General features: G+C 41.0%; 3 protein-coding genes and 2 pseudogenes across 8 annotated transcripts in view; all 5 read right to left on the bottom strand.

Annotated features, from left to right (window-relative positions):
* Positions 1-2,300, bottom strand: part of ndrg3a (ndrg family member 3a) — a 43,102-nt gene extending 40,802 nt beyond the window's left edge. For both annotated transcript variants that reach the window (XM_087801238.1, XM_087801239.1), the window contains exon 1: positions 2,156-2,300. The gene's annotated coding sequence lies outside the window, so the exon portion shown is untranslated. The remainder of the gene's footprint in view (positions 1-2,155) is intronic.
* A 507-nt stretch (positions 2,301-2,807) lies between these two features.
* phf20a (PHD finger protein 20, a) lies at positions 2,808-17,912 on the bottom strand. 3 transcript variants are annotated; one of them, XM_087801234.1, is made up of 18 exons: positions 17,787-17,905; positions 17,047-17,137; positions 15,512-15,618; positions 14,266-14,437; positions 14,104-14,188; positions 13,601-13,677; positions 13,044-13,539; positions 12,913-12,963; positions 12,579-12,848; positions 11,074-11,256; positions 10,907-11,002; positions 10,492-10,647; positions 9,397-9,575; positions 9,241-9,340; positions 8,974-9,169; positions 5,130-5,556; positions 4,502-4,670; positions 2,808-3,555 (listed from the first exon to the last, which is right to left on the bottom strand). In XM_087801234.1, the coding sequence occupies exons 2-18, from the start codon at positions 17,065-17,067 to the stop codon at positions 3,413-3,415; spliced, it is 2,928 nt and encodes a 975-aa protein (XP_087657360.1). In that variant the 5' UTR covers positions 17,068-17,137; positions 17,787-17,905; the 3' UTR covers positions 2,808-3,412. The 3 variants fall into 3 exon arrangements, with proteins under 3 accessions (XP_087657360.1, XP_087657362.1, XP_087657363.1); XM_087801236.1 differs by lacking the exon at positions 17,047-17,137 and having other exon boundaries at positions 17,787-17,912; XM_087801237.1 differs by lacking the exon at positions 10,492-10,647.
* Positions 6,882-6,956, bottom strand: LOC148069884 (small nucleolar RNA SNORD53/SNORD92; annotated as a pseudogene).
* LOC148069883 (small nucleolar RNA SNORD53/SNORD92) lies at positions 8,133-8,207 on the bottom strand (annotated as a pseudogene).
* Positions 17,913-19,425: 1,513 nt separating the features above from the next.
* arhgap46a (Rho GTPase activating protein 46a) overlaps positions 19,426-24,407 on the bottom strand; it is a 35,161-nt gene continuing 30,179 nt past the window's right edge. For all 3 annotated transcript variants that reach the window (XM_087800893.1, XM_087800894.1, XM_087800895.1), the window contains 5 exons: positions 22,324-22,397; positions 22,029-22,228; positions 21,440-21,531; positions 21,205-21,374; positions 19,426-20,248 (listed from right to left, as the gene is read on the bottom strand). In XM_087800893.1, the coding sequence (XP_087657019.1) occupies positions 20,054-20,248; positions 21,205-21,374; positions 21,440-21,531; positions 22,029-22,228; positions 22,324-22,397 (731 nt within the window). In that variant the 3' untranslated portion in view covers positions 19,426-20,053. The remainder of the gene's footprint in view (positions 20,249-21,204; positions 21,375-21,439; positions 21,532-22,028; positions 22,229-22,323; positions 22,398-24,407) is intronic.

Raw genomic sequence — 24,407 nt, 5'->3', positions numbered from 1 at the left:
GCGTTAGCATGTTAGCGTGTTAGCATCTGATCGTTGATGCGTTTAACACCGTCGTTGTTCTCGCCACGATCTTCTAGTTTTCTTGCATTAGACAAGACTTGATCGACACGTGGGAAGTAAAATCCTCCGTCAACAGTTTCCGAAACATGTTCCTGGATCCAGACGTCACCCTGTTTGTACTTTGCTACCTCCTCACTGTTCTCTCTCATCTTCTCTCCTCCTCCCATCCCCCGTCTCTCCTCCCACACCGAGGACGGTTCTGCTCAAGGTTTCTGCCGATATAAGGAATCTTTTCCTTGACAATGTCCCTCAAACACTCGCTTATAGTGATTCTCTGTGACAAGATTTGTCTTTTGAAGGAAAGTTTTACACATCATTTTAAATAAAAAATGAACTGATGTTTTGATCTTCATGGTCTTGAACATGAAACTTCTAACATCGTCTTTGATCAAATGATCTCCTGGAGGAGCCAGACCTCCATCTGACTTTATGGTCCTTCTATCTAGTCTCACTGTTTGTCTTCTTCTTCATGGTTTCTTTACCTCCATCTCTCCACCTCTTCAACCCCTCCTGACCTTTGACCCTTCACCTCCACAACAACCCTTCATAGTCTCTTTCAGATCTTGTTCTTCTAGTCACTCCTGGAGAATCTTCTGACTCGTTTCCTCTCTTATCTTATCTCGTCAGTGATTCTTTTGTCTCATAATAAATAGAAAGAAAAGTTAATACTTTGATGATTTATATCAAGACACATTTCAATCAAATGTAACAATGTTTATATAAATAACTTCATGGTTAACAAAGTTTTCTACATATAACGATGTTTAGTTTCGTCTTACGACCTTCACAACACTCCAGGTGAACAAGGTGATCCCGGAGGGAATTGAACCGGCAACCCTCGCTTTAGCTGATCCTCCTCCGACACAATCCACTCTTTCCACACTGGCTGCACTCACTTCTTCGACTCATCCAGTCTTCAGCAAACACATCCACTCTCACCGAACATCACCGTATCATCAGCAAACATCATCGTCCACAGCGAGCCAGAAGGAGCCGAGACGTCGTTGTTTTAGAAGAAGAGTTGGAATGATCGTGTAAAAGTCAACTCATCAGTCCTGGTAGAAACTGAATCTCTGGATCATCTCCAGACACTTGGATCAACATTACAGACGACGTTTCCTTATATTCTGATATATCGAGACACAACCTGTGAAGTTTAGAAACAGATCAACACGAGATCGCCTCGTGTTTTCACACCAAACTCTCGTGAAGGTTCTCGACGAACAGACAGAAGCTCCGACTCGTGACGGATGTTTTAATAACCGTCGACGCCGGGAGCTTCTCCACTGAAACCGTTGAACAAACAACAACAACAACAAGATCTGAGATCCTCGTCGTCACTGACAACACAGACGATGACGGTTCAGTGAGTGTGTTGTGAGTAACAACAGTGTGTGTTGTGTAAGCGAGTCGTGAGTGGAACTTCTACTACAAACATTAAATATAACTTATTAAACTTTCATCCGAGCCTCACGCGACGCTAAAAATACAGGACACACTTGAGTGACGTCACAATCGAAAGTAAGGTTTATTTTTAGCAGCAACTTGATGTGTGACCTTCAAAGTCATCCATCATCAGGTGTCAACAGAAGTGAAGGGTCACACATTGATGACGTGTTGATGACGTCACGAGGTGGATCAAGAGTTAACATGTTGAGATTCATTTAAATATTAAAGTCCAAAGATAAACTTGCTCCAAGTTTGAGTGAAGATGAGACGCTGCTATTACAGGCATTACGGTAGTGGAGCGAGGCGGCGCAGAGACGCACGAGTTGAACGTCGGTGACTAGACGTGGTTCAGCTCAACGAGACTAACTAGTGCCGCTAACTAGTGCCGCTAACTAGTCTCTTCTAACTAGTGATGCTAGTGATGACGTAAAGAAGCGGCGCCGCACTGGACGGAACCACAGGCCGCGCACGAACAATGTCGCACCGAAGCCGCGCACAGAGTCCAGTCACACGCACGTCTGACACCGGAACCGAACCTCAGTCCGAACCAGTCGATGTTCCGAGACTCACGTCGAGGCGCGCGAGGCTCGACGAACAGGTTGATAATCCGCGCAGAGACGATCTTTGGAAACGCATCTGTTCTTACCTGGAGGGAAGCGGCGGGTTCGGGTCACGAGAGTCCGCGGGAGGCGCTGAAAAGAAAGCGGGATGTTCGAGAGGGAAGAGCGGCGTCGGTGCTGCGTCTGTGCGGTTCTACGAGGCTCCAGCGGGACTGGGGGCGGAACCACGCGCTGCGTCGGAGACACGAGGCGACCAATCACAGGCGGCGGAGGAAACCCACAGAGGAGGCGCGAGAGGTCTCACTCTGGACGGATTTATGACGAGCTTCATCTCCTCCATTAACCTCGATTCATCTCATGAATAATCCTCAGAGTGCGTCATCTTCGCGGGGGAGGATGTGAAGGTTTGAGTTAAAAACCTGAAGATCTTTGAGTTAAAAACCTGAAGATCTTTTACGTTTAACATGATTTAAGTCGTGATTTAATCCTGATGCCTTTTAAATCAGCTTTAAAATGGACGACTTCCCCCGGGCTCGGTCACGTGACGCTCAAATTTTGAGGGATTAAGGATTAAGAACTCTCATCCGGTTTGTTTTTTTTCTGTCTTAATCTAAATACATAACTGCTGACGTCAGGACTCTAGTTTGATTCTATTGACGTCAACAAGTGGATCATTTGAATGTTTAAACATCATGACCTCCGACCTCTTGAAACATGACGCCACAAAGAAAACAAGAGTAACAAGAACAAGGATCATTTATTTGTACCAACAAATGTGTTTGCATTGTTTGACATGTTCCCTGCTTCTAAGCCAGACACGTACAGTATTGAGAGCATACGATATTTGTTGACTGCGTTTAACAAAACACATATTTACAAACAACCAGAGAAACCTAAACAAAAACACAAATCAAGAGTAAGATATAATCGACGGACACGATGACGGGAGGAAAGATTCACGAGTTAAAAGAATCGTTCAAGTGCAAAAAGAAGATTTGAAGGAAATGTGAGACGAAGCAGCTCAAGACGATGTTACAGCGAAACAAGAGGCTTTGATCGGGAGAGAAACGTCACAGTGTCGATCCAGGTGTGATTTGTTGAGGCCGTTTGTAAAGTGCTGTAACGAACCGGGTTCTTCAAGAACCGTGAGGATGAAGCAGGAAAACAAAGAATCACTGAATATAAAGCTTCCGTTTGTAAAGCACTTTGCTCCGACTAAAGGCTCCGACGAGTCCAGGACCCGCGGCGGAGGCGTCGACCTACGATCACCTCAAAGGTCAGGATCCACATGATGAACACCTGAGCGAACATGCTGTCTGCGTTCATGCTGCGCTCTAGCGCCCTCAGGTGGCGCAGTACAGCGCGATCTTCTGCACTTTGCCGAGCTGCGTCATCAGACGCTTCATGCGGTGTTTGAGCTGCGGGAGGCGAGCCAGAGGTTCTGGAGGCTCCAGCTCACCGGTGTAGTCCAGCCAGCTCTCCAGCACTGAGGAGGACAAACTTAATATCATCACCTCTTCAGAAACATTTGACAAACTAATGAGACATTTAACTGAGTACGAAACTAAATCATTTTCCTTCAACCTCAGTTATAACGCTATCGAGTCTCTGTTTACCGTATTTATCAGACTATATTGCTCTTCCTTGAATTTTCTCAACAGTGCACCTTATACTATGTAGTATTTACTAGGTAGTATTACTGTGAGGCTCCGTAGCAGTACTTTCTAAATGGTCTTTGATTAAACTCGGGCTTAACGTTTTTTGGGAAAATAACCAAAAACATTTTTTCCTTCTGTATTATGATTCATGATGCAGTTTATTTTAATGACGCGACAAATCATTGTAAGAAATGTCGTGTTGGGAATACTTTACAATCAACATACAACACTAAATATTATGATGAACTGAGATGTATAAATACATACATTGAGTAGAATAAAACATTTCACTTTTGAACTAGAAAAACTGCACAACACACCTAAAGTGAACAAAATAACAAATAATTAGAATAATCATAATAGAACATAAATATTAATAAAACTGGCTTCACTGATAAAATATGAAAATTATTTTTCTGCCCTTTTTTTTTTTACAAGAAAAAAATAAACCGCAGGTGCTTCGTCTCTGTACACTTGTTTCTGCCGCCACCTACTGGAGAGTCAGTGTAAGAGGAGTTTCTCTGCAGAGCAATTTGATCTACGAACTGTTGACACAAAACTATTCCTGAGTCAAAACAGTTACGAGACACTACGAAGCCACACACACACACACACACACACATCTGGTGCACCTTATAGTCTGAAACATATGGTAATTCTTCATCACCTTATTTAACCTTAATTATCTTTATTCGTCACTTTTTAATGTTTTATTTTGAAACGAGTCCCATAGAGGTGACTTTGACCTTGTGACCTCATGACCTTGACCCTTACCGTCCAGCTCTCGCTCGATGAAGTCCATCCTGTGCGAGACCTCGTCCTGCACGGCGTCGATGTGGTCCAGCAGGTTGATCTGCCACTGCTGGTGCAGCATCTTGTCCTCGTGTCTGGAGCCACTTCCTGCTTCGACCTTCACCTCCACCTGAGAGACGCTCGTCAGCGCCTGCAGAGAACCAACAGATTAGAAACAATTAAATGAGAGACATTACAATAGAATGACAGTCATAAATATTTAATTTAAATACATTTAAACAATATTCATGCTCATAAACCAACATGTTGATATTCAATTTAAAAGGCTAAGAATTAAAAATGCAATTTAGGAAATTTATATTTTGGATAGAAAATCAAACTGTAAAAACATTTGATTTACGATTTTTTTCTTCTTATAAATTATTTAAAAAACAAATTAATTGAAAAAATTGAATTATTCAAGAGTAATATTGAAATAAATAATTAAAAGAACCTGATAAACTTCCAAAGGAGGATCAGTGAACGACTCAAGGATTCAATGAGACCCAGCGAGCGAGTCGCTCATTTAAAAATGTCACTTGTATAAATACATTCCATCAAAAGATACAATTATAACCCTTGTGTTCCTAAAAAGGTGAACCGGCCTGACCTTGGTGCTGGGGTTCACGACCTTGGGCCGGTCGGTCTCCAGCAGGCTCCCGTATCTCTGCTCTCGCTCCAGCAGCTCCTCGGTGCTCCTCATGCTGTCCTCCAGCTCCGAGCCCTGCCGGGTCTCCACCACCAGCCTCTGCTCCACCGCAGGGTAGTACGCCCGCGGCTTCTGGTAGCAGTGCTCGCTGAGGATGTACGAGTCCTGGAAGGAGGGGAACGGCGAGGGCGCCGAGGACGAGGTGGCGGCGCGGCTCAGCTTCTCCAGAGCGTTGGACATCAAGATCTCGCCTCGACTCATGTCCTCGTCCGGCGTGACGGGGGAGGGCGCGGCGTAGCTGCCGCGGCACGAGTCGTAGCCGAGCAGCGAGCGTTCTGCTCGACGCCACGGTTGACGCCATAACTTCAGGTCTGGATGAGTGTTGCCCCTGAAGAGAGAGATGGTCAGAGCTGGTCAGAGCTGGAGGTCTGAAGATCTACACTCGTCATGATATCCAACATCCAGTGTTTCAATTTAAAAACATGTTTTTTACGATCGTTTTAAACATTTACTTGTACAATCGTCGTGTGTTTTACATTTCAATAAACTAAATACACGCAGCATTTGTTCATTTTTGTGCTTCAATTAAACTTCCACCCTCTGGATGGCAGCAGTCGTTATGTCCTCCACAGCTAAAGGAAGAATGATGACTGAGGATGAGAGGATACAGTGAGTCCAGCAGCTTTTAAGTAGTTACGACTTCGTCAAGAGTCATGTGGTCTGTAAATACTACAACACCAGAGTCAAGTACTGGACAATACTACACATATATACTTGTTACTACACTATTACAACACCAGAGTCAAGTACTGGACAATACTACACATCTATACTTGTTACTACACTATCACAACACCAGAGTCAAGTACTGGACAATACTACACATATATCCTTGTTACTACACTATCACAACACCAGAGTCAAGTACTGAACAATACTACACATATATCCTTGTTACTACACTATCACAACACCAGAGTCAAGTACTGGACAATACTACACATCTATACTTGTTACTACACTATCACAACACCAGAGTCAAGTACTGGACAATACTACACATCTATACTTGTTACTACACTATCACAACACCAGAGTCAAGTACTGGACAATACTACACATATATCCTTGTTACTACACTATCACAACACCAGAGTCAAGTACTGAACAATACTACACATATATACTTGTTACTACACTATCACAACACCAGAGTCAATTACTGGACAATACTACACATCTATACTTGTTACTACACTATCACAACACCAGAGTCAAGTACTGGACAATACTACACATATATCCTTGTTACTACACTATCACAACACCAGAGTCAATTACTGGACAATACTACACATCTATACTTGTTACTACACTATCACAACACCAGAGTCAAGTACTGGACAATACTACACATCTATACTTGTTACTACACTATCACAACACCAGAGTCAAGTACTGGACAATACTACACATATATCCTTGTTACTACACTATCACAACACCAGAGTCAAGTACTGGACAATACTACACATATATACTTGTTACTACACTATCACAACACCAGAGTCAAGTACTGGACAATACTACACATATATCCTTGTTACTACACTATCACAACACCAGAGTCAAGTACTGGACAATACTACACAGACACCTTCCATACGGTAAATGAATGACAGGTGAAAACAGTCAAATGGTTCTAGAACTCTTCTGGTCAGACAGCCAAGAGTGACGTCACAGGACTTCAGTCAAGAATGCGAAACCTTTGGAACATCATCATCCCAGAAACAATCGTGAATTTATCATCATATGAACCAGAAACACTTTCAAATGCATTCATGTTATTTTAATGCACAACACCAGAGTCAAGTACTGGACAATACTACACATATATATACTTGTTACTACACTATCACAACACCAGAGTCAAGTACTGGACAATACTACACATATATACTTGTTACTACACTATCACAACACCAGAGTCAAGTACTGGACAATACTACACATATATATACTTGTTACTACACTATCACAACACCAGAGTCAAGTACTGGACAATACTACACATATATACTTGTTACTACACTATCACAACACCAGAGTCAAGTACTGGACAATACTACACATATATATACTTGTTACTACACTATCACAACACCAGAGTCAAGTACTGGACAATACTACACATATATACTTGTTACTACACTATCACAACACCAGAGTCAAGTACTGGACAATACTACACATATATATACTTGTTACTACACTATCACAACACCAGAGTCAAGTACTGGACAATACTACACATCTATACTTGTTACTACACTATCACAACACCAGAGTCAAGTACTGGACAATACTACACATATATCCTTGTTACTACACTATCACAACACCAGAGTCAAGTACTGAACAATACTACACATATATACTTGTTACTACACTATCACAACACCAGAGTCAATTACTGGACAATACTACACATCTATACTTGTTACTACACTATCACAACACCAGAGTCAAGTACTGGACAATACTACACATATATCCTTGTTACTACACTATCACAACACCAGAGTCAATTACTGGACAATACTACACATCTATACTTGTTACTACACTATCACAACACCAGAGTCAAGTACTGGACAATACTACACATCTATACTTGTTACTACACTATCACAACACCAGAGTCAAGTACTGGACAATACTACACATATATCCTTGTTACTACACTATCACAACACCAGAGTCAAGTACTGGACAATACTACACATATATACTTGTTACTACACTATCACAACACCAGAGTCAAGTACTGGACAATACTACACATATATCCTTGTTACTACACTATCACAACACCAGAGTCAAGTACTGGACAATACTACACAGACACCTTCCATACGGTAAATGAATGACAGGTGAAAACAGTCAAATGGTTCTAGAACTCTTCTGGTCAGACAGCCAAGAGTGACGTCACAGGACTTCAGTCAAGAATGCGAAACCTTTGGAACATCATCATCCCAGAAACAATCGTGAATTTATCATCATATGAACCAGAAACACTTTCAAATGCATTCATGTTATTTTAATGCACAACACCAGAGTCAAGTACTGGACAATACTACACATATATATACTTGTTACTACACTATCACAACACCAGAGTCAAGTACTGGACAATACTACACATATATACTTGTTACTACACTATCACAACACCAGAGTCAAGTACTGGACAATACTACACATATATATACTTGTTACTACACTATCACAACACCAGAGTCAAGTACTGGACAATACTACACATATATACTTGTTACTACACTATCACAACACCAGAGTCAAGTACCGGACAATACTACACATATATATACTTGTTACTACACTATCACAACACCAGAGTCAAGTACCGGACAATACTACACATATATATACTTGTTACTACACTATCACAACACCAGAGTCAAGTACTGGACAATACTACACATATATACTTGTTACTACACTATCACAACACCAGAGTCAAGTACCGGACAATACTACACATATATACTTGTTACTACACTATCACAACACCAGAGTCAAGTACCGGACAATACTACACATATATACTTGTTACTACACTATCACAACACCAGAGTCAAGTACTGGACAATACTACACATATATACTTGTTACTACACTATCACCATATATTACTATATATCCTTGTATCGTGACACGTATCAACACATTTATGAAGATTTCCTGATCATCTTTCCATCGATCAATATCTGGTCCAACTCACTGCAAGACGCTCATCTTCAGCTGCAGTCCGTTGAGGATCTCCAGCACGTGGTGAACGTCTCCCAGCAGCTGGTGGGTGGTGGTGATCTTCTTGGCGTTCTGGTGGGAGTAGTTGTCCTGCAGGAAGGACAGGCCGTACATGTGGCCACTGCTCAGCCACTCGCGGTCGTACCAGTAGCGCAGACTCTGCCTCTGACCTGAGGAGGTAAAGACGGGTCAGTGCAGGTCCAGCGAGGTCAGGTCCAGAAGGTGCGGCAGCTCCTCTCACCTGGCGGGTCCCTGCAGATGTAGCAGGTGTACTTGTCGGGAACGTTGTCCTCCAGGAGGCCCATGCAGGTGCCGTGCTGCCAGCAGAGACAGTCCTCGCACTGATGGACGAGATGGTCACTCAAAGATCTCCCTCGTCGGACCTTCAGGGACTCACCTGGATCATGAAGTCGTTCTCCTCCTCCACCTCACAGATGCAGCGCACGATCTCCTGCTCGCCGGCGTCGGCGCCGCAGTCCAGACTCAGAGGCGGAGACGTGACGTCCAGGTCCAGACCGTAGTCCTCGTCGCTCCAGCCACAGCTGTCCGTGGACCAGTCACTGAAGCTGTCCTCGTCTGAGGAGAACATCAAGGTTTGAATCTCCAGCGGGTGAAGCTCTACGGCTCCCACTACTGGTCACACCGACTAACTACAGACTAGAAAGGCAGGTCAGCAGAAGCAGGTCAGAGGTCAAGTAGGTTTGTGTCTGAATGAAACGACGACTAGCATGGCACGTCCCATGATGCACTGCAACAGAGCCCAGGTTTAAAATCTCCTTGACAAGTTCAGATCATGAGTGAAACTGACACCAAAACAACCAATTGTTAAATCAAAAGTTGAACTTTGACACGAGGCTTAAAGAACATTTGCAAACTTTGTCCGTTTTTTCATCAGTTTGTTTTCAAAATAAAAGTAAGTAATGGTTGTTTCTAAAGTAAAATTCCTAAAGTGTTGTGTCAAGTATTTTTCTACAGACGTTCACCGAGTTACTTTCTTTCGGGATTATCTTTTTTTTATTCAAGCCTAATAAGTGTCACTTCATGTCAGATTTTAAGTTTTGTTTTGATTAGCATCAATTAAAAAAAAGGGGTCACCATCACTGAGACCACAAGGACCACTGAGCAAGTCAACAATAACCCAAAATTAATAATAAATAAATATTTACTTCAATGGGTTCAGCACACAATTAATCAATAAAGATCATATTTTTTTTATTCACAAATTAAATGACCTTTAAGATGTATTAGAATGACATTTATTAACATGATTATTGCTGAAAGGTCATTTCTGTAGATTTATTTATTTCAAAGGTTTTATTTTTAAAGTCACCATCAGTCAAAAGATCGATCCATGATTTCAATAATAATATCTTGTGTTCAATAGTCGACACTAAAGGTTTCACGTGGACGACATGGATGGAAAACGACGAGACGAGGAAAGCATCTACACACACACACACACACACACACACACCACTGTAAGGATACCCACCATCCACATTTATCTGCTCTGAGTAGCTGAATCCAGGCCTGCAGCTGCTGTAGGCCTCGGGCTTGTGATTGTGTGAGGGGTGAGGTTTGAGTTGCGAATTCAATTTTGGCAAACTCAGTACTGAGATGTCAATGTTCTCCTCACTACCTGTGTACTCTGGTCGGACGGGGGGGGAAGCAGATGTACAGGTCAGCTCAGAGGATTCAAATCGCCCGTCAAAGGAACATCAAACATGTTTGAAGGTGAGTTTGGTTCGACTGTGAGTGAGTTCAAGGTCGTTGAGGTTCATTCACGTGACCTCCGCACTCGTCTGCCACACTCAACACACCAGGAGTGAATGAAGCTCCACATGGTCAGCCAGACGTGCAGAAGCAGAAATGTTGGGGAAAAAAATGAGAGAAGATCCGTGTCTCACCAGACTTGGCCTTCTTCTTCCGTTTCCTCTTCTTCAGTTTGATGCGAAGGAAGTCCTTCTGTCGGGGCTTGTCCTTCAGCCGGTCCTTGACGGAACCTTCCAGTCGGGATCCAGGAGCCGCGGTTAGACTTTCTTTTAAAAAGTGTGACAGAAAAGCGTGAACTCACCAGAGTCGCACATGTTCCAGTCCTTGTCTTGCTTCTGACATCCGTTGCGATCCAGCTGGTTCTCCTTGCTCTTCTCGCGCAGCAGAGTCCGCTGGAGATGACTGCTGACAGCAGGGGGCGCTGACGTGCGCCTGCCAGGAGCTTTCATTTCTCCTCGGGAGACGACAGGAGCGACGACTGAGTCTGTGAGACAAAGGTTAATATTTACTGTCGTTTAATGGACGGTTTGAGCATCAAGAGCTGCTCAGAGACGCTCAAGGGCCGAACAATGGAGAGTAACTTGAATTATTTTCATAAAACAGTCGATTATGTGTGTGATTATCGAACGAGTTAGTTGAGGAAATAATTTCTCACACAAGAGATTCGTCGACAGTTGGAAAGAGTGAAGGTAAATATTAAATTTGAATTTCATGAAGCACTTTTTGTTTTTAATCTTTACACAACATCAGTGTGAGTCACGTGACATTTGATCTGCACATATTCAAGATTCTAAAATACTCAATAATAAACGTAATAAGTACCACATCGGGAATTTATTTACATTCCTTATGTCAACTGTCCAGTCGGTAAGTTTTTTCATTTGTAGGTAGCATAATAGTTTGCACTACAGCTAGCATTATCGTTTGCACTACAGCTAGCATAATAGTTTGCACTACAGCTAGCATAATAGTTTGCACTACAGCTAGCATAATAGTTTGCACTACAGTTGGAATTATATTTTGCACTACAGCTAGCATAATAGTTTGCACTACAGTTGGAATTATAGTTTGCACTACAGCTAGCATAATAGTTTGCACTACAGCTAGCATAAAAGTTTGCACTACAGTTAGAATTATAGTTTGCACTACAGCTAGCATAATAGTTTGCACTACAGTTGGAATTATAGTTTGCACTACAGCTAGCATAATAGTTTGCACTACAGCTAGCATAATAGTTTGCACTACAGCTAGCATAAAAGTTTGCACTACAGTTAGAATTATAGTTTGCACTACAGCTAGCATAATAGTTTGCACTACAGCTAGCATAATAGTTTGCACTACAGCTAGCATAAAAGTTTGCACTACAGTTAGAATTATAGTTTGCACTACAGCTAGCATAATAGTTTGCACTACAGCTAGCATAATAGTTTGCACTACAGCTAGCATAATAGTTTGCACTACAGCTAGCATAATAGTTTGCACTACAGCTAGCATAATAGTTTGCACTACAGCTAGCATAATAGTTTGCACTACAGCTAGCATAATAGTTTGCACTACAGCTAGCACAACAGTAACAGTTTAATTTAAAGAATGTTGGTGATTAAATGCGAAACTAAACTCAATACCAACGTTACTCTCTTGATGCGTTCGAGTTTGTGGAAACATTTTTTTAAATTATGTGAAATTTGTTTAGATTCTAATGATTTTGTTCGACCTCAGAACTGGTTCTTAATCTTGTCAATTTTCTCTCATGTTGACTGACCTTCATGAGAAGAAGATCTTAAGATCATCTTAAAATAATCTTACGCATAGATGCTGAGATGGTTCTTCTTCTCTTGGGAACGTCGAAGCTGGTGACGGGCGTGCGTTTGTCGGAGGCTCTGGTCTGGACGTTCCTGGTGGGACTGTGGTCGGCCTCCATGGACGTCTCCTCGCCGTGGTAGTACTTCATGTGATAGTGCAGCAGCTTGGCTTTGCGGAATGACTTGGTGCAGCCGGGGGCGCCGCACTTGAAAGGGTTGTGGTCCAGGTTGATGGACAGGACGGGGGGAGGCTGGTTCTTGATGACCCGGTACACTGAGGGAGGGACGAGGGTTCAGGGACGCGAGCGGAGACGAGAGACAACATGTGGTCGACTTACGTGGTTCTCTGCTGAATCTGTTGGGGTTGTGGAAACCTTGCTTTCTCACCGCTGCAACAAACCAGTCATTAATAATAAACATTTATTTTCAAACCTTCTGATCTGGAGAAGCAAGCGTTCACAGGACTTACGCTTCACGGGTTTGAGGGGCGCAGCGCTCGGCGGGGGGGTCTCCGCTTCCGTCTTCTGGTCAGCGTCTCCACTTGACGCCGTTGTTGCCATGGCGACCGACGGCACCTCCGTGTATGGCTTCGTGACCTTCGTCTCCGATTCATCCTCCTCTTTCTTTACCTCTCCGTTGACGCGACACCTCCTCTCCTCCAGCTTCACTCCGTTCGTCAGACTCTCCTCCGCGTCCCGGGGTCGGTTCTGGTCCGACTGGGTGTCCGACTCTTCCTGCTTGATGCCGGGCTCCGGGTCGGTCTTGCCGTTCGTCTTCTTCCCTCGTTCGGCGTCCAGCCTCTCGTGCTCCTCATCCTCGCTGTTGCTCTCGTCCTCCTGGTCGGACGTGCTGCGTCTCACGCGCTTGCTCTTGGGGCCTCCGTTCTCCGGGGGCCTCCTGAAGCCTCGGTTCGGGCCCCGGCGGACCATGTTCCTGTCGGCTGATCGAGTCTTTCCTCCGCCTCTCTGCTCGACCATAAACACGTTAAAACATCACAAACGTTTGGACTTGATTGACAGATGTTACCTCTCGACTGAAAGGCTTGACATGTATGTCCTTCACGGTCTGGATGACGCCGTCATAGAACTTCACCGTGTACGAAGCTGTGGAGCGAAGGAAATACGAGTTTATTATTTTAATATCAGATGAAACACATTTATTGTTCATGAAACATCACAGAAAGAACTATTTAAATTATTATTTTTAAATACACCTTCATTAAAACGTCAAACTCTAGATCGTTTTATTCAGAAGTCGATGACGATTCATTTTGTTATCCGTTTTGAAAATAGAAGTAAAAGGATAACTTTGATTAAAACGACAGAAATACACAAGATCCTAAAACGTAAAGTCTTATTTAATAACATATTTATTTGATTATATAATGTTTTGCTACGTCTTCAGAAAAAAAATCCACTAATTTAACCATCTTACTTAAAAAGCTACAACAAAGACGTATTTAAGTATTCGAAGAATATACATTTAAAATATTAATTTAATTATATTTAAATTATAAACGAATAACTCACAGTCTTTATTGATGGACAGGATCTTTGCAGGGTAGAAGCGACAGTCGGACCAGCTGGCCAGGACTTTGTCGTTCACGTGATAGACCTGAAGAGACGAGTGTTTTTTACTGTTATTGTCAACGAACATTTCATTAATTTAACCAGCAGTAAAAAGCCACTCACCACAGCAGAAGCGTCGTCCGACCGGCCCTGGCGTCTCAGCTGAACTCGCTCCACCGGCCTCAGGTACGGACTCGTCCAGTCAAACCATTCGTCGTATCTGTGGCTCCACTGACGGTAATGGATCAGAACCTTCTCGTCCTCGTAGTCGATCTTCTCTATGTTGGCTGCATACCTGCGGCAGACGGAGGAATTCAACTACAGACGCGTTCGTCTATGAAGAGTCTATAGACCGACAGTACAACATGTTCCAGAGTAAATACTTTCAAACGTTTACCATCTTTGTACATTAACACGACTCTAACCTGTTGAATTAAGACCCGTTTTATATCTTCAACTAAATACATGATCAATAATTATATTCTAATTTGACTTTACATCATAGTGGCTTTAATAAACGTGACAACATTTCATCAGTTTATGACAAGAAAACATCAATAACACTGTTAGAACTGAACATTAAACAGTGGAATCGTCTTTAAACCAATAATTAAACCCTTGAGATTGATGTAGATTCAGATATAGTTTCTATAAACATCTATATTCTTCTTATTTTAACGTGAATTTATGTTTAAAGAGATGAAACAAGAGCACTGGAGACAGTTAGCATGCTAGCTAAGCCAAGTTAAGTTAAGAGTCACATTGATCGAAAAGACAAGAATTACTTCAGATTGGTTGTAAATAAGCACTTAAATGTTTATCATTTTAATTTATATCATTTTTATGTTGTTAATGGTTTAAGTTGGAAAACGTGAATCTCTGTTATAATGATGGTGTCTTTAAAAAAAATTCAGTTTTAAATTCTGTCATTTTAGTTTAAAGATATTTTATAAATAATGTACAAAACCATAGTGTAGAACAAACTAAAGAACGTTAAAAAGGAGCGGTCGCTGCAGAAAACATGATCAATAAATGAAACGAGAGAATCTCCTGAAAACTGTTTCTCAGCATCTGTCGTGAGGATCAATAACACGACTAGGAACCATTACTTTAAACCTTCATGTACAACATCATGAAGCTGCAGTTGTTGTTGTTCAGTGGGTGCGACCCTGAAGCTCCAGGGTCACCGTGAGCCGACCACACACACACACACACACACACCAACATGTCCATGAGAAGAGTCCTTTATATCGGACTTCAAACCAGACCCAACAACATCTATCCACGCACTCGTCACCATCCGGACCAGGAAGTGAACCAGAGTCTCCGTCAACAAGGAGGCGATGAAGAGAATGAGGCCATGACTCACCAGTTCTTGAGGCTGTCTCTGGCCTCTAGCTGAGCTCCCACTTCAAATGATATCCCTCTTCTGTTAGGGGGTTTCTTACTCATACTGCCCTCATCAAGGCTCCCCTCCTGCACACAAACACACAACCCTTAGTGACACCACATGGAGAGGAAGTCCCCCCCCCTCTTGTCAACACCAGACAGGAAGTTCAACAGTGTTCCAGGTACAGAAGCCACCTGTGAACTGCTAACCTACACAGGTGAGCCAGGCCCGGCGATGAGATGAGATGTGGACGTTATGATTGTTCAGTCAGCCCACAACCAGTGACCCTCGTGACACACGTGGGTCTTTAAGATTCAACATCGAGGTTTTATCGACTCATAACGAGGGCTGGTGAGAATCTTACGATACATGTGTCGATACATGTGTCGATACATGTGTCGATACATGTGTCGATACATGTGTCGATACATGTGTCGATACATGTGTCGATACATGTGTCGATACATGTGTCGATACATCACGACGCTGTAGGAACAAGAATATAGTTTGTTCTTAAAGAAAACACACTTTCTGGTTTTTACGACAAAGAGCAAATATTTGACTGAGGACATTTTTTCAAACTAGTGGCCGGATGTTTAATTGCAGCACACAAATGAATAAACGCTATGAATATTTGAGTATTGTGAAATAAAACATCTAATGAATGAATTTTATACACACACTATTGAAATATAGACCATAAAATAACTTAAATGTTTTTTTTTATATCTATACAGTATCTGGAATAATAATAAAGCGATGTATTATATTGATATTTTCTTACAGTCCTAGTAACAACTGAAGACTGAACAATATGTAGAAACAAAATGCAATATTTAATGTTTAATTATCAAATAAATATCAGATAATTGAATCCACAGCATCTCTGGTTCATCACGTTTAGATCAGCATTAAATTGTATTTTTATTACAGTTTAGGCCTGAAATGAAAGATACACATGTCGTTGGATCAGATAAATATAGTTTATCACTAGGATTTATATGAATTAATAATAAATGTTTTTGATAAACTGGTGTTAAAGGAAAACAACAACATCACATGAATGTTTCACAGGGAAAGGAAAGTTTGGCTTCTTTGATGCAGTGGCTGCCCCCGCGACCCAATGATCAGAAGGAAATGGAGGATAATTCTGCTCTTTATTTTCAGTTCAATAGATTCAATTTAAAAACATTACTGGAAATGTATGGTTCTGATAAATATCTAAACTTATCGTCTCGTTTTTAATGGATTTAAATTCTTATATTTCATTAAAAAAAACTGCTGAAACCGATTCTATCGTTGAAGATTTTCAACGGGTTGCTATAAACTAACGTGACGAGGAAATGTGACCCAGAGAGTGACAGAACCCGCCCTCGAACCCTGAACCGCCGGGAAACAAAGGATCGCAGCCGAACACGCAGCAGCGACACAAGAGACACACGAGAAGACACGAGGACACACGAGGAGACACGAGGACACACGAGAAGACACGAGGACACACGAGAGGTTCTTACTTCCAGCGGCTCCGCGGACATCGAGGCGACGCTTCTCACGAACCGGATGTTCCTCCGCTCAGCTCGACCCACGTGTTCGCCGCTCCACGCACTTCAGACACAATAGAAGCGTCAGTGGGTGTCTTCACGCGCGCACGCGCACACACCCCTCACTCGTCGTGATCTCCCGCGTGCGTGTTCAAAAGTCACGCAGGAAGCGCGCGAACCTGCTGAGTAACTGTGACGTGAACGATTGTGTTCCGTGATGTGGTCGCGCATCGACACGTGATCACAGGTGAGTCGCGCCAGTGATCACAGGTGAGTCTCCAGGACGCGCGCGCTCTCACTTCTGCTTCTGACACTTTATTGTCCGGCGTTTTATAACCTGTGGGCGGGGCCAGCGAGCGACACCAGCCTACGTCACGGCTCTGCGCCAACGCGATTGGTGGATCGAAGAGATAGTGGGCGGTGGGAAGAGATCTGATTGGTGGAGCAGACGTCAATCATCGCTCTGGGCCTCGCGCTGGGCCTACTTCTTGAGACTTTTCTTTAATGCTCGGCGTGGAACAAAAGATTCGCTCCTCTGGACCGGACCCGCGGCGCGCGAGCATCGGAACCGACATGGAGCCGCTGGGCTCCGAACCGAGCCTCAGCGGCGACACTTTTCTGTTTCCTGCTCGTTTGTTTTGAAGACACGCGGCGTCGCTTCATCTTCTCCCGCGCGCGCTTTACACGTCACGAACACGACCGGCGGCTCGTACCTGCTCTGAGTGGGTCCGGGTCCACGCGCGAGGGGAAGGTTCGGGGGAAGCCCTCGAACCGCCGGTACCGTCTGCTCCAGATCACGCACTTGTATTTCTGCTGCCACCGGCGCGGGCTCTCTGGCGCGCCACTGCGCATGCGCCGGCAAACCTCCAGCGTCACCGTGACTCGTTCAACTAGTGTTTACTTAATATTTTTAAAAGGTTTTTATTATTCATTATCTTGTCTTAGGTTTAATCTGTTTTATTCAAATAATAATGAGACTGATAAACATCACCAGATAAAATAGAGTCGATAATAATTACGATTTATTCTTTTTTCTATTTATAATCTGGTCGCAGGTTGTTGAAACAAATAATAAAATAAAACAAACAATAAAACGACTTATGAATAATAAGAACAGAAAAAAGAGTCCATTGTCATATATTTATTTTTTATCCATAATTATGTTCCAGTTCATTTAAACTTTTTAATTTCCGCTTTTAAAATAAATAATAAAAAAACAAACGATTATGCTAAACATGACTGATAAATAATATATATATATATATAATATCACCAAAATACAAGTTGATTTTATTTTTATTCATTTATTTATCGGCCATTTTATGGTTTAACGCTTTGTGACCCTGGTCTGGAAAAGCGCTATACAAATAAAAATTACTTACTTACTTACAAATAAAAATTACTTACTTACTTACAAATAAAAATTACTTACTTACTTACAAATAAAAATTACTTACTTACTTACAAATAAAAATTACTTACTCACTTACAAATAAAAATTACTTACTCACTTACAAATAAAAATTACTTACTCACTTACAAATAAAAATTACTTACTTACAAATAAAAATTACTTACTTACAAATAAAAAGTACTTACTTACTTACAAATAAAAAGTACTTACTTACTTACAAATAAAAAGTACTTACTTACTTACAAATAAAAATTACTTACTTACTTACAAATAAAAATTACTTACTTACTTACAAATAAAAAGAACTTACTTACAAATAAAAAGTACTTACTTACTTACAAATAAAAAGTACTTACTTACTTACAAATAAAAAGTACTTACTTACTTACAAATAAAAAGTACTTACTTACAAAACAGTGTTTTTACAGTTTCCGAAAATAGTTAATTAATAATTGCCATATATTCCTTCATTTTATTGTCATTATTCTAGATTAATTGTGCCTTTAAACGTTTTAAAACTTAAATCGCCGCAAAGATTTAAACTAAAAATCATTTTAGTTATTTGATTAATACGAAAATTCTACACTGAACGCCTCAATAGCGCCTCCCATTGGCAATATGAAGTATGACGGTAACAAAATGTAAATATCAGAAAATAGATTTTTTTTTCTTAATACCAATAAATCCTCAGTATCGCAAATGTCTGATAAATAGAGTTTATATAGATTTTTACAGATAAATCTGGTCAAAAATGTTGGTTAAAAAATAAAAAGGTCGTTTTTTAGTGAAACGATCTTTGCTGGTGTTTGTGTTTCAAGACTTTTTAACCCTTTTAGTAAAAATGTATGATGTGTTTAAACCAAGAGAAAAATAATCTATAGATTTAAAGTAGATTAAAGTAGAATTGTAGTTAAAAATGACTGAGGCACGTGAACGCATCACTCTGAGAAATTAACTTTATTTGTGCACATATTAACATTAAACACAACTTTCTTTTGTTAATATAGAACTTTGTTTTCTCCAGAATGTTTACCTTCTCCGCATGTATTCTGTGTTGCTTTCCAGCATCTCCTCTTCATTTAAAGAAGGAAAAAAATACATTTTCTTCCCCGTCGGTTAAGAAGTGTTTTCACGAAGCTTTATTCACGAGTCATTACGAGTCGACACACGTGTTACAGCAGATCTTAATTACAAAACACTCGTCTGTACAACTGAAGCTTCACTATTTACATCTTATGTACAACGAGCTCCTGTGAGTGACGTGTCCAGGGGTCACATGGTCTGAGGAGGTCACGTGATCAGTGTCACTTCAAAGTTTCTTCTGAAATAAAGTTCTTTTCAAACCACTGAAGCGTTAATGAAATATTTAGTCAATATTAAAGTTCTTCTGACTCTCGCTCACACACACAACTGTTTAAATACAAACAAAACACACGTTTGTTTTCGTCCAAACACAGTCAACAGTTGAACATGCAGCACAAACAACAGTGAACGACTGGAGCGACTCGCTCTTTGGCTCCATCTGGTGGATGGAGCTGAGAACTACAAGAGTTGCCGGTTAGATTCCTAGATCACGCCCTCGACGTAGGTGGTGTCCAGGTGCACGATCAGCATCCTCAGGAACGACATCTCTTTGCGCGTGTTTTCGAAGATGATCCGCGGGTCGTCGGACTGGCAGCGCAGACAGTTCGGCGCCATAACCATCGCCAGGTTGTTCACGTCCATCTTGGTCACGGAGACGTTGGTTGGTTGAGAAAACACCTGGAGGCGCAGGTGAGCAGGTGAACAGGTGAACAGGTGAGCAGGTCAACAGGTGAGCAGGTCAACAGGTGAACAGGTGAGCAGGTGAGCAGGTGAACAGGTGAGTAGTTTGTGATCAAACTGTTTCAAAATAGTTTTTAAAATTAATAATCTTTTGTTTCATTAACACTGAGGAGCAGAAATTAATCATAAGTTTTTATAAAAATATAAATTATACATAAAAATAAAAGTTAATGATCGAATATAGAAAAAAAGATCAAAAGCAGCAAATAAGGTTTTTGATCATTAAAATCATGAAGTTATAAAAATACAATAGAATAAAACTATAAAAATAATAATATAAATAAATAGAAATACAAATGTATATATAAAATAAAAAAAATGAACAAAAAATATACATATCATGGGAATAAAAATAGAAATATAGAGTTAAAACACTAAACTAAAATATGAATAGAAATAGAAATACAATAGAGTTAAAACACTAAAATATGAATAGAAATAGAAATACAATAGAGTTAAAACACTAAACTAAAATATGAATAAAAATAGAAAATGATTTAAAAACATGTGTAAAATAACTTTAAACATTATTTAAAAAATGATTTAAAACCATATTAACATTAAACGTGATTAAAAACATAATAAAATTAAACATTATTTAAAAAATGATTTAAAACCATATTAACATTAAACGTGATTAAAAACATAATAAAATTAAACATTATTAAAAAAAATGATTTAAAACCATATTAACATTAAACGTGATTAAAAACAAGATTTAAAAACATAACATAAAACGTGATTAAAAACATAATAAAATTAAACATTATTAAAAAAAATGATTTAAAAACATATTAACATTAAACGTGATTAAAAACAAGATTTAAAAACATAACATTAAACGTGATTAAAAGCATAACAACATAAAGGTCATCAGAGGTCACGGGACTCACCTGCAGGAAGTGGATCAGGTAACACAGCACGAGTCTGTTGAGTTCAGGCAGCGAGTGAACGACGGCGACGGCTGCCTCTGGATCATCACAGTTGTCCACGCACTGCTTGTAGAAGTTCATGGGGATCAGAGGTTCCTCCAGCTCCCGGTACCAGAGCTTCATGAGCGAGGCTGAGCACAAACACGTCAATCACCCGCCCACACCTGTCAATCACACGCTGAGGCGCGCCTCTCACCGGGGACGTTGGGGTCCGAGAGGTTCTCTGGGATCCTCCACTGATCGACCTGCAGCTTCAGCGCGTTCACCTCGTCGATATCTCCGGGTACTCTGGTGACACACGTGCACTTGTCGTGAGTGGACGCTAGAGGGAGCCATCCCTCCTCCACACTGGAGCCGAAGCCACTCTTTCCAGGATCAGATGCATTTATTTTGAAGTAGTTTTAAGTATGTATGCAACATGATGTATTTATACTCAAATATTATATGGTATATAATATTTGAGTATATTATATATATATTCATATATTTGTAATGACACAGAATTTATCTTTGGCTGTTTGAGACTCTTGTGCACAAAGAAGATTGAATGAATAGAAATTAAATAGAAACACAATGAAGATCAAATTAATTAATTAAATACAAACTAAAAAATAATTAGAAATAAATAAAATACAAAATATATAGAAAAGACGATAGAAGCTAAGACAGAAAAAAATAGAAATAGATAGAATTAAAAGTAATAAATCTCTAAATGTTCATAAAGGTGATGCAGGAGAAAGTGTTACTTTAAGTGTGTGTTTGAGTGAAGCTTCATCACGACTCACCTGAAGATGCCTTCAGTCTGAGCTCCATCCAGCGCCAGCACGTACTGCGACAGTTGCACCTGAACCCACGGCAGCTTCCTGTCGGGGAAGAGTTCGCTCTGTCGCTCCATCACCTCCTCCAGGGAGGAACCGAAGAGAGAAGGAGTCACGATGGCCCGTCTGCTGTGGTCCACCTCCTCCAGGGTGGGCTTACGGAGACCCTGAGGAGCCACAGGTGAGTCACAGGTGAGTCACAGGTGTGGTGAGTCGTGAGTCACAGTTATATATAATTATTTTCCTATGTCCATATCTTCACCTTCTTGCCTCCAGTCACTGCGACCTTCAGAAGCTTCCGGTGGCAGAACTTGGCGTAGGTACTGATGGGTAAACCTGTGAAGGAAGAAGAGTCAGTGATGGAAGCTCACACACCTGCACAGGTGAACTGATCCCACAGATGGTCATTTTCCCCACACATGTCAAGGTGGGGGGGTTACGGGGGGGTAACCAGAGAAGCATGTGGACTCCTGTCCTGACAGAAGATTTAGAGGCAGAAGAACCTGCAGGTGATTCATCAGCAGCCGAGGACTGAAGACCCTGAGAAACTCATTTGTGCGTCTTTGTCGTCACTTTACAGTGTGTTTACACTGATGTGATTCACAGGTTAAACCAAAGAACATCCTGAGAGGCCAGAGTAACACAACTACACACACAACCAGTGTAACACAACTACACACACAACCAGTGTAACACAACTAGAGCAACACAACCAAAGTAACACAACAGGTTTAACACAACCAGGGTAACACAACTACACACACAACCAGTGTAACACAACTAGAGTAACACAACCAGTGTAACAACCAGTTTAACACAACCAGGGTAACACAACTACACACACAACCAGAGTAACACAACTACACACACAACCAGTGTAACACAACTAGAGCAACACAACCAAAGTAACACAACAGGTTTAACACAACTACACACACAACCAGTGTAACACAACTAGAGTAACACAACCAAAGTAACACAACCAGTTTAACACAACCAGGGTAACACAACTACACACACAACCAGTGTAACACAACTAGAGTAACACAACCAGTGTAACAACCAGTTTAACACAACCAGGGTAACACAACTACACACACAACCAGTGTAACACAACTAGAGTAACACACCTACACACACAACCAGTGTAACACAACTAGAGTAACGCAACTAGTGTAACACAACTAGAGTAACACAACCAGTGTAACACAACTAGAGTAACACAACTAGAGTAACACAACCAGTGTAACAACCAGTTTAACACAACCAGTGTAACACAACTAGAGTAACACAACCAGAAGATCTTCTCTTCTACGAGTCTGGACTAGAAGTGTGTTGTCAAGTATCTGTCAAGTATCGCGATACAGAGGAAACTACACCATATATTGTGATACTCATGGAAAAAATGTTTCTTTTAAATAGTTGAATATTAAACAATGTTGTCACATGTTTATCATCAGATCATTGTTTACAAACAGACTTTTTTGAATTTATTAAAAGAAAAACAAGTGAATATTTGCAATTTCAATATATATATAGTTTAGTTGAATATGAATAATGTATTTAAGTTAATTTAAGTGTATATTTTCTTACAATAATGTTCTCGACTCAGATGGTCTGAACTACGGAGGTTTTATTATATTCTCTGAAGGATAAAAACGTGAAACAAACGATTAAAACATAATAAAATTATAGTTTTACATGTAAGAACATCTTCTCTGACTCATCGGACGATAATCAACGTTTTCATGAACGCTGAGGTTCTCGTCTCGTGACGTTCCAACAATAATTACAGGTGTTTGCTCAGCAATTACGTTGTTGTGGCGCAGGTTCAAGGTCGTCACTCAAACCTTTGTTTACCTGCGCAGGTGCACCAGGATTTGAATGCAATTGTGTAGCAGTCGTGGAGACAAAGGCGACTCCTGGTGTGAGTCACAGCGACACGTGTGAGTCACAGCGACACGTGTGAGTCACAGCGACACGTGTGAGTCACAGCGACACGTGTGAGTCACAGCAGCAGGACGCGAGCTACACAATCTTCTCTTGTGTTGTGTGTGGGTCTCGTCAAAGACGAGTGGGTCTGAATGACCCGCTGACATGTGACTCACAGAAGAACGTTGTGTCTCCAGACTCAGTTTCTCCAGAAGGTTCTGTTAGATTCACTGAGTGTTTGTTCATCGTGTTCATTTTTTTCAAGCATTTAAAAAGTTCTCAGTGAATCATTTCTATCGAATTGTTTAGTTTGTTATTGTTTTTAAGTCATTTAATTTATATATTTTCTAAATTAAAGGATTTTTCTTTACACAGAGTTTGATATTTTTATTCTAATCATTCTAAAATAAATAT

This window comes from Callionymus lyra, chromosome 10, assembly GCF_982586985.1.
Source record: "Callionymus lyra chromosome 10, fCalLyr1.hap1.1, whole genome shotgun sequence".
NCBI classification, from domain to species: Eukaryota; Metazoa; Chordata; class Actinopteri; order Syngnathiformes; family Callionymidae; genus Callionymus; species Callionymus lyra.
The sequence above is the reverse complement of the archived record's forward strand: the minus strand, read 5'-3'. Positions and strand labels throughout refer to the sequence as shown.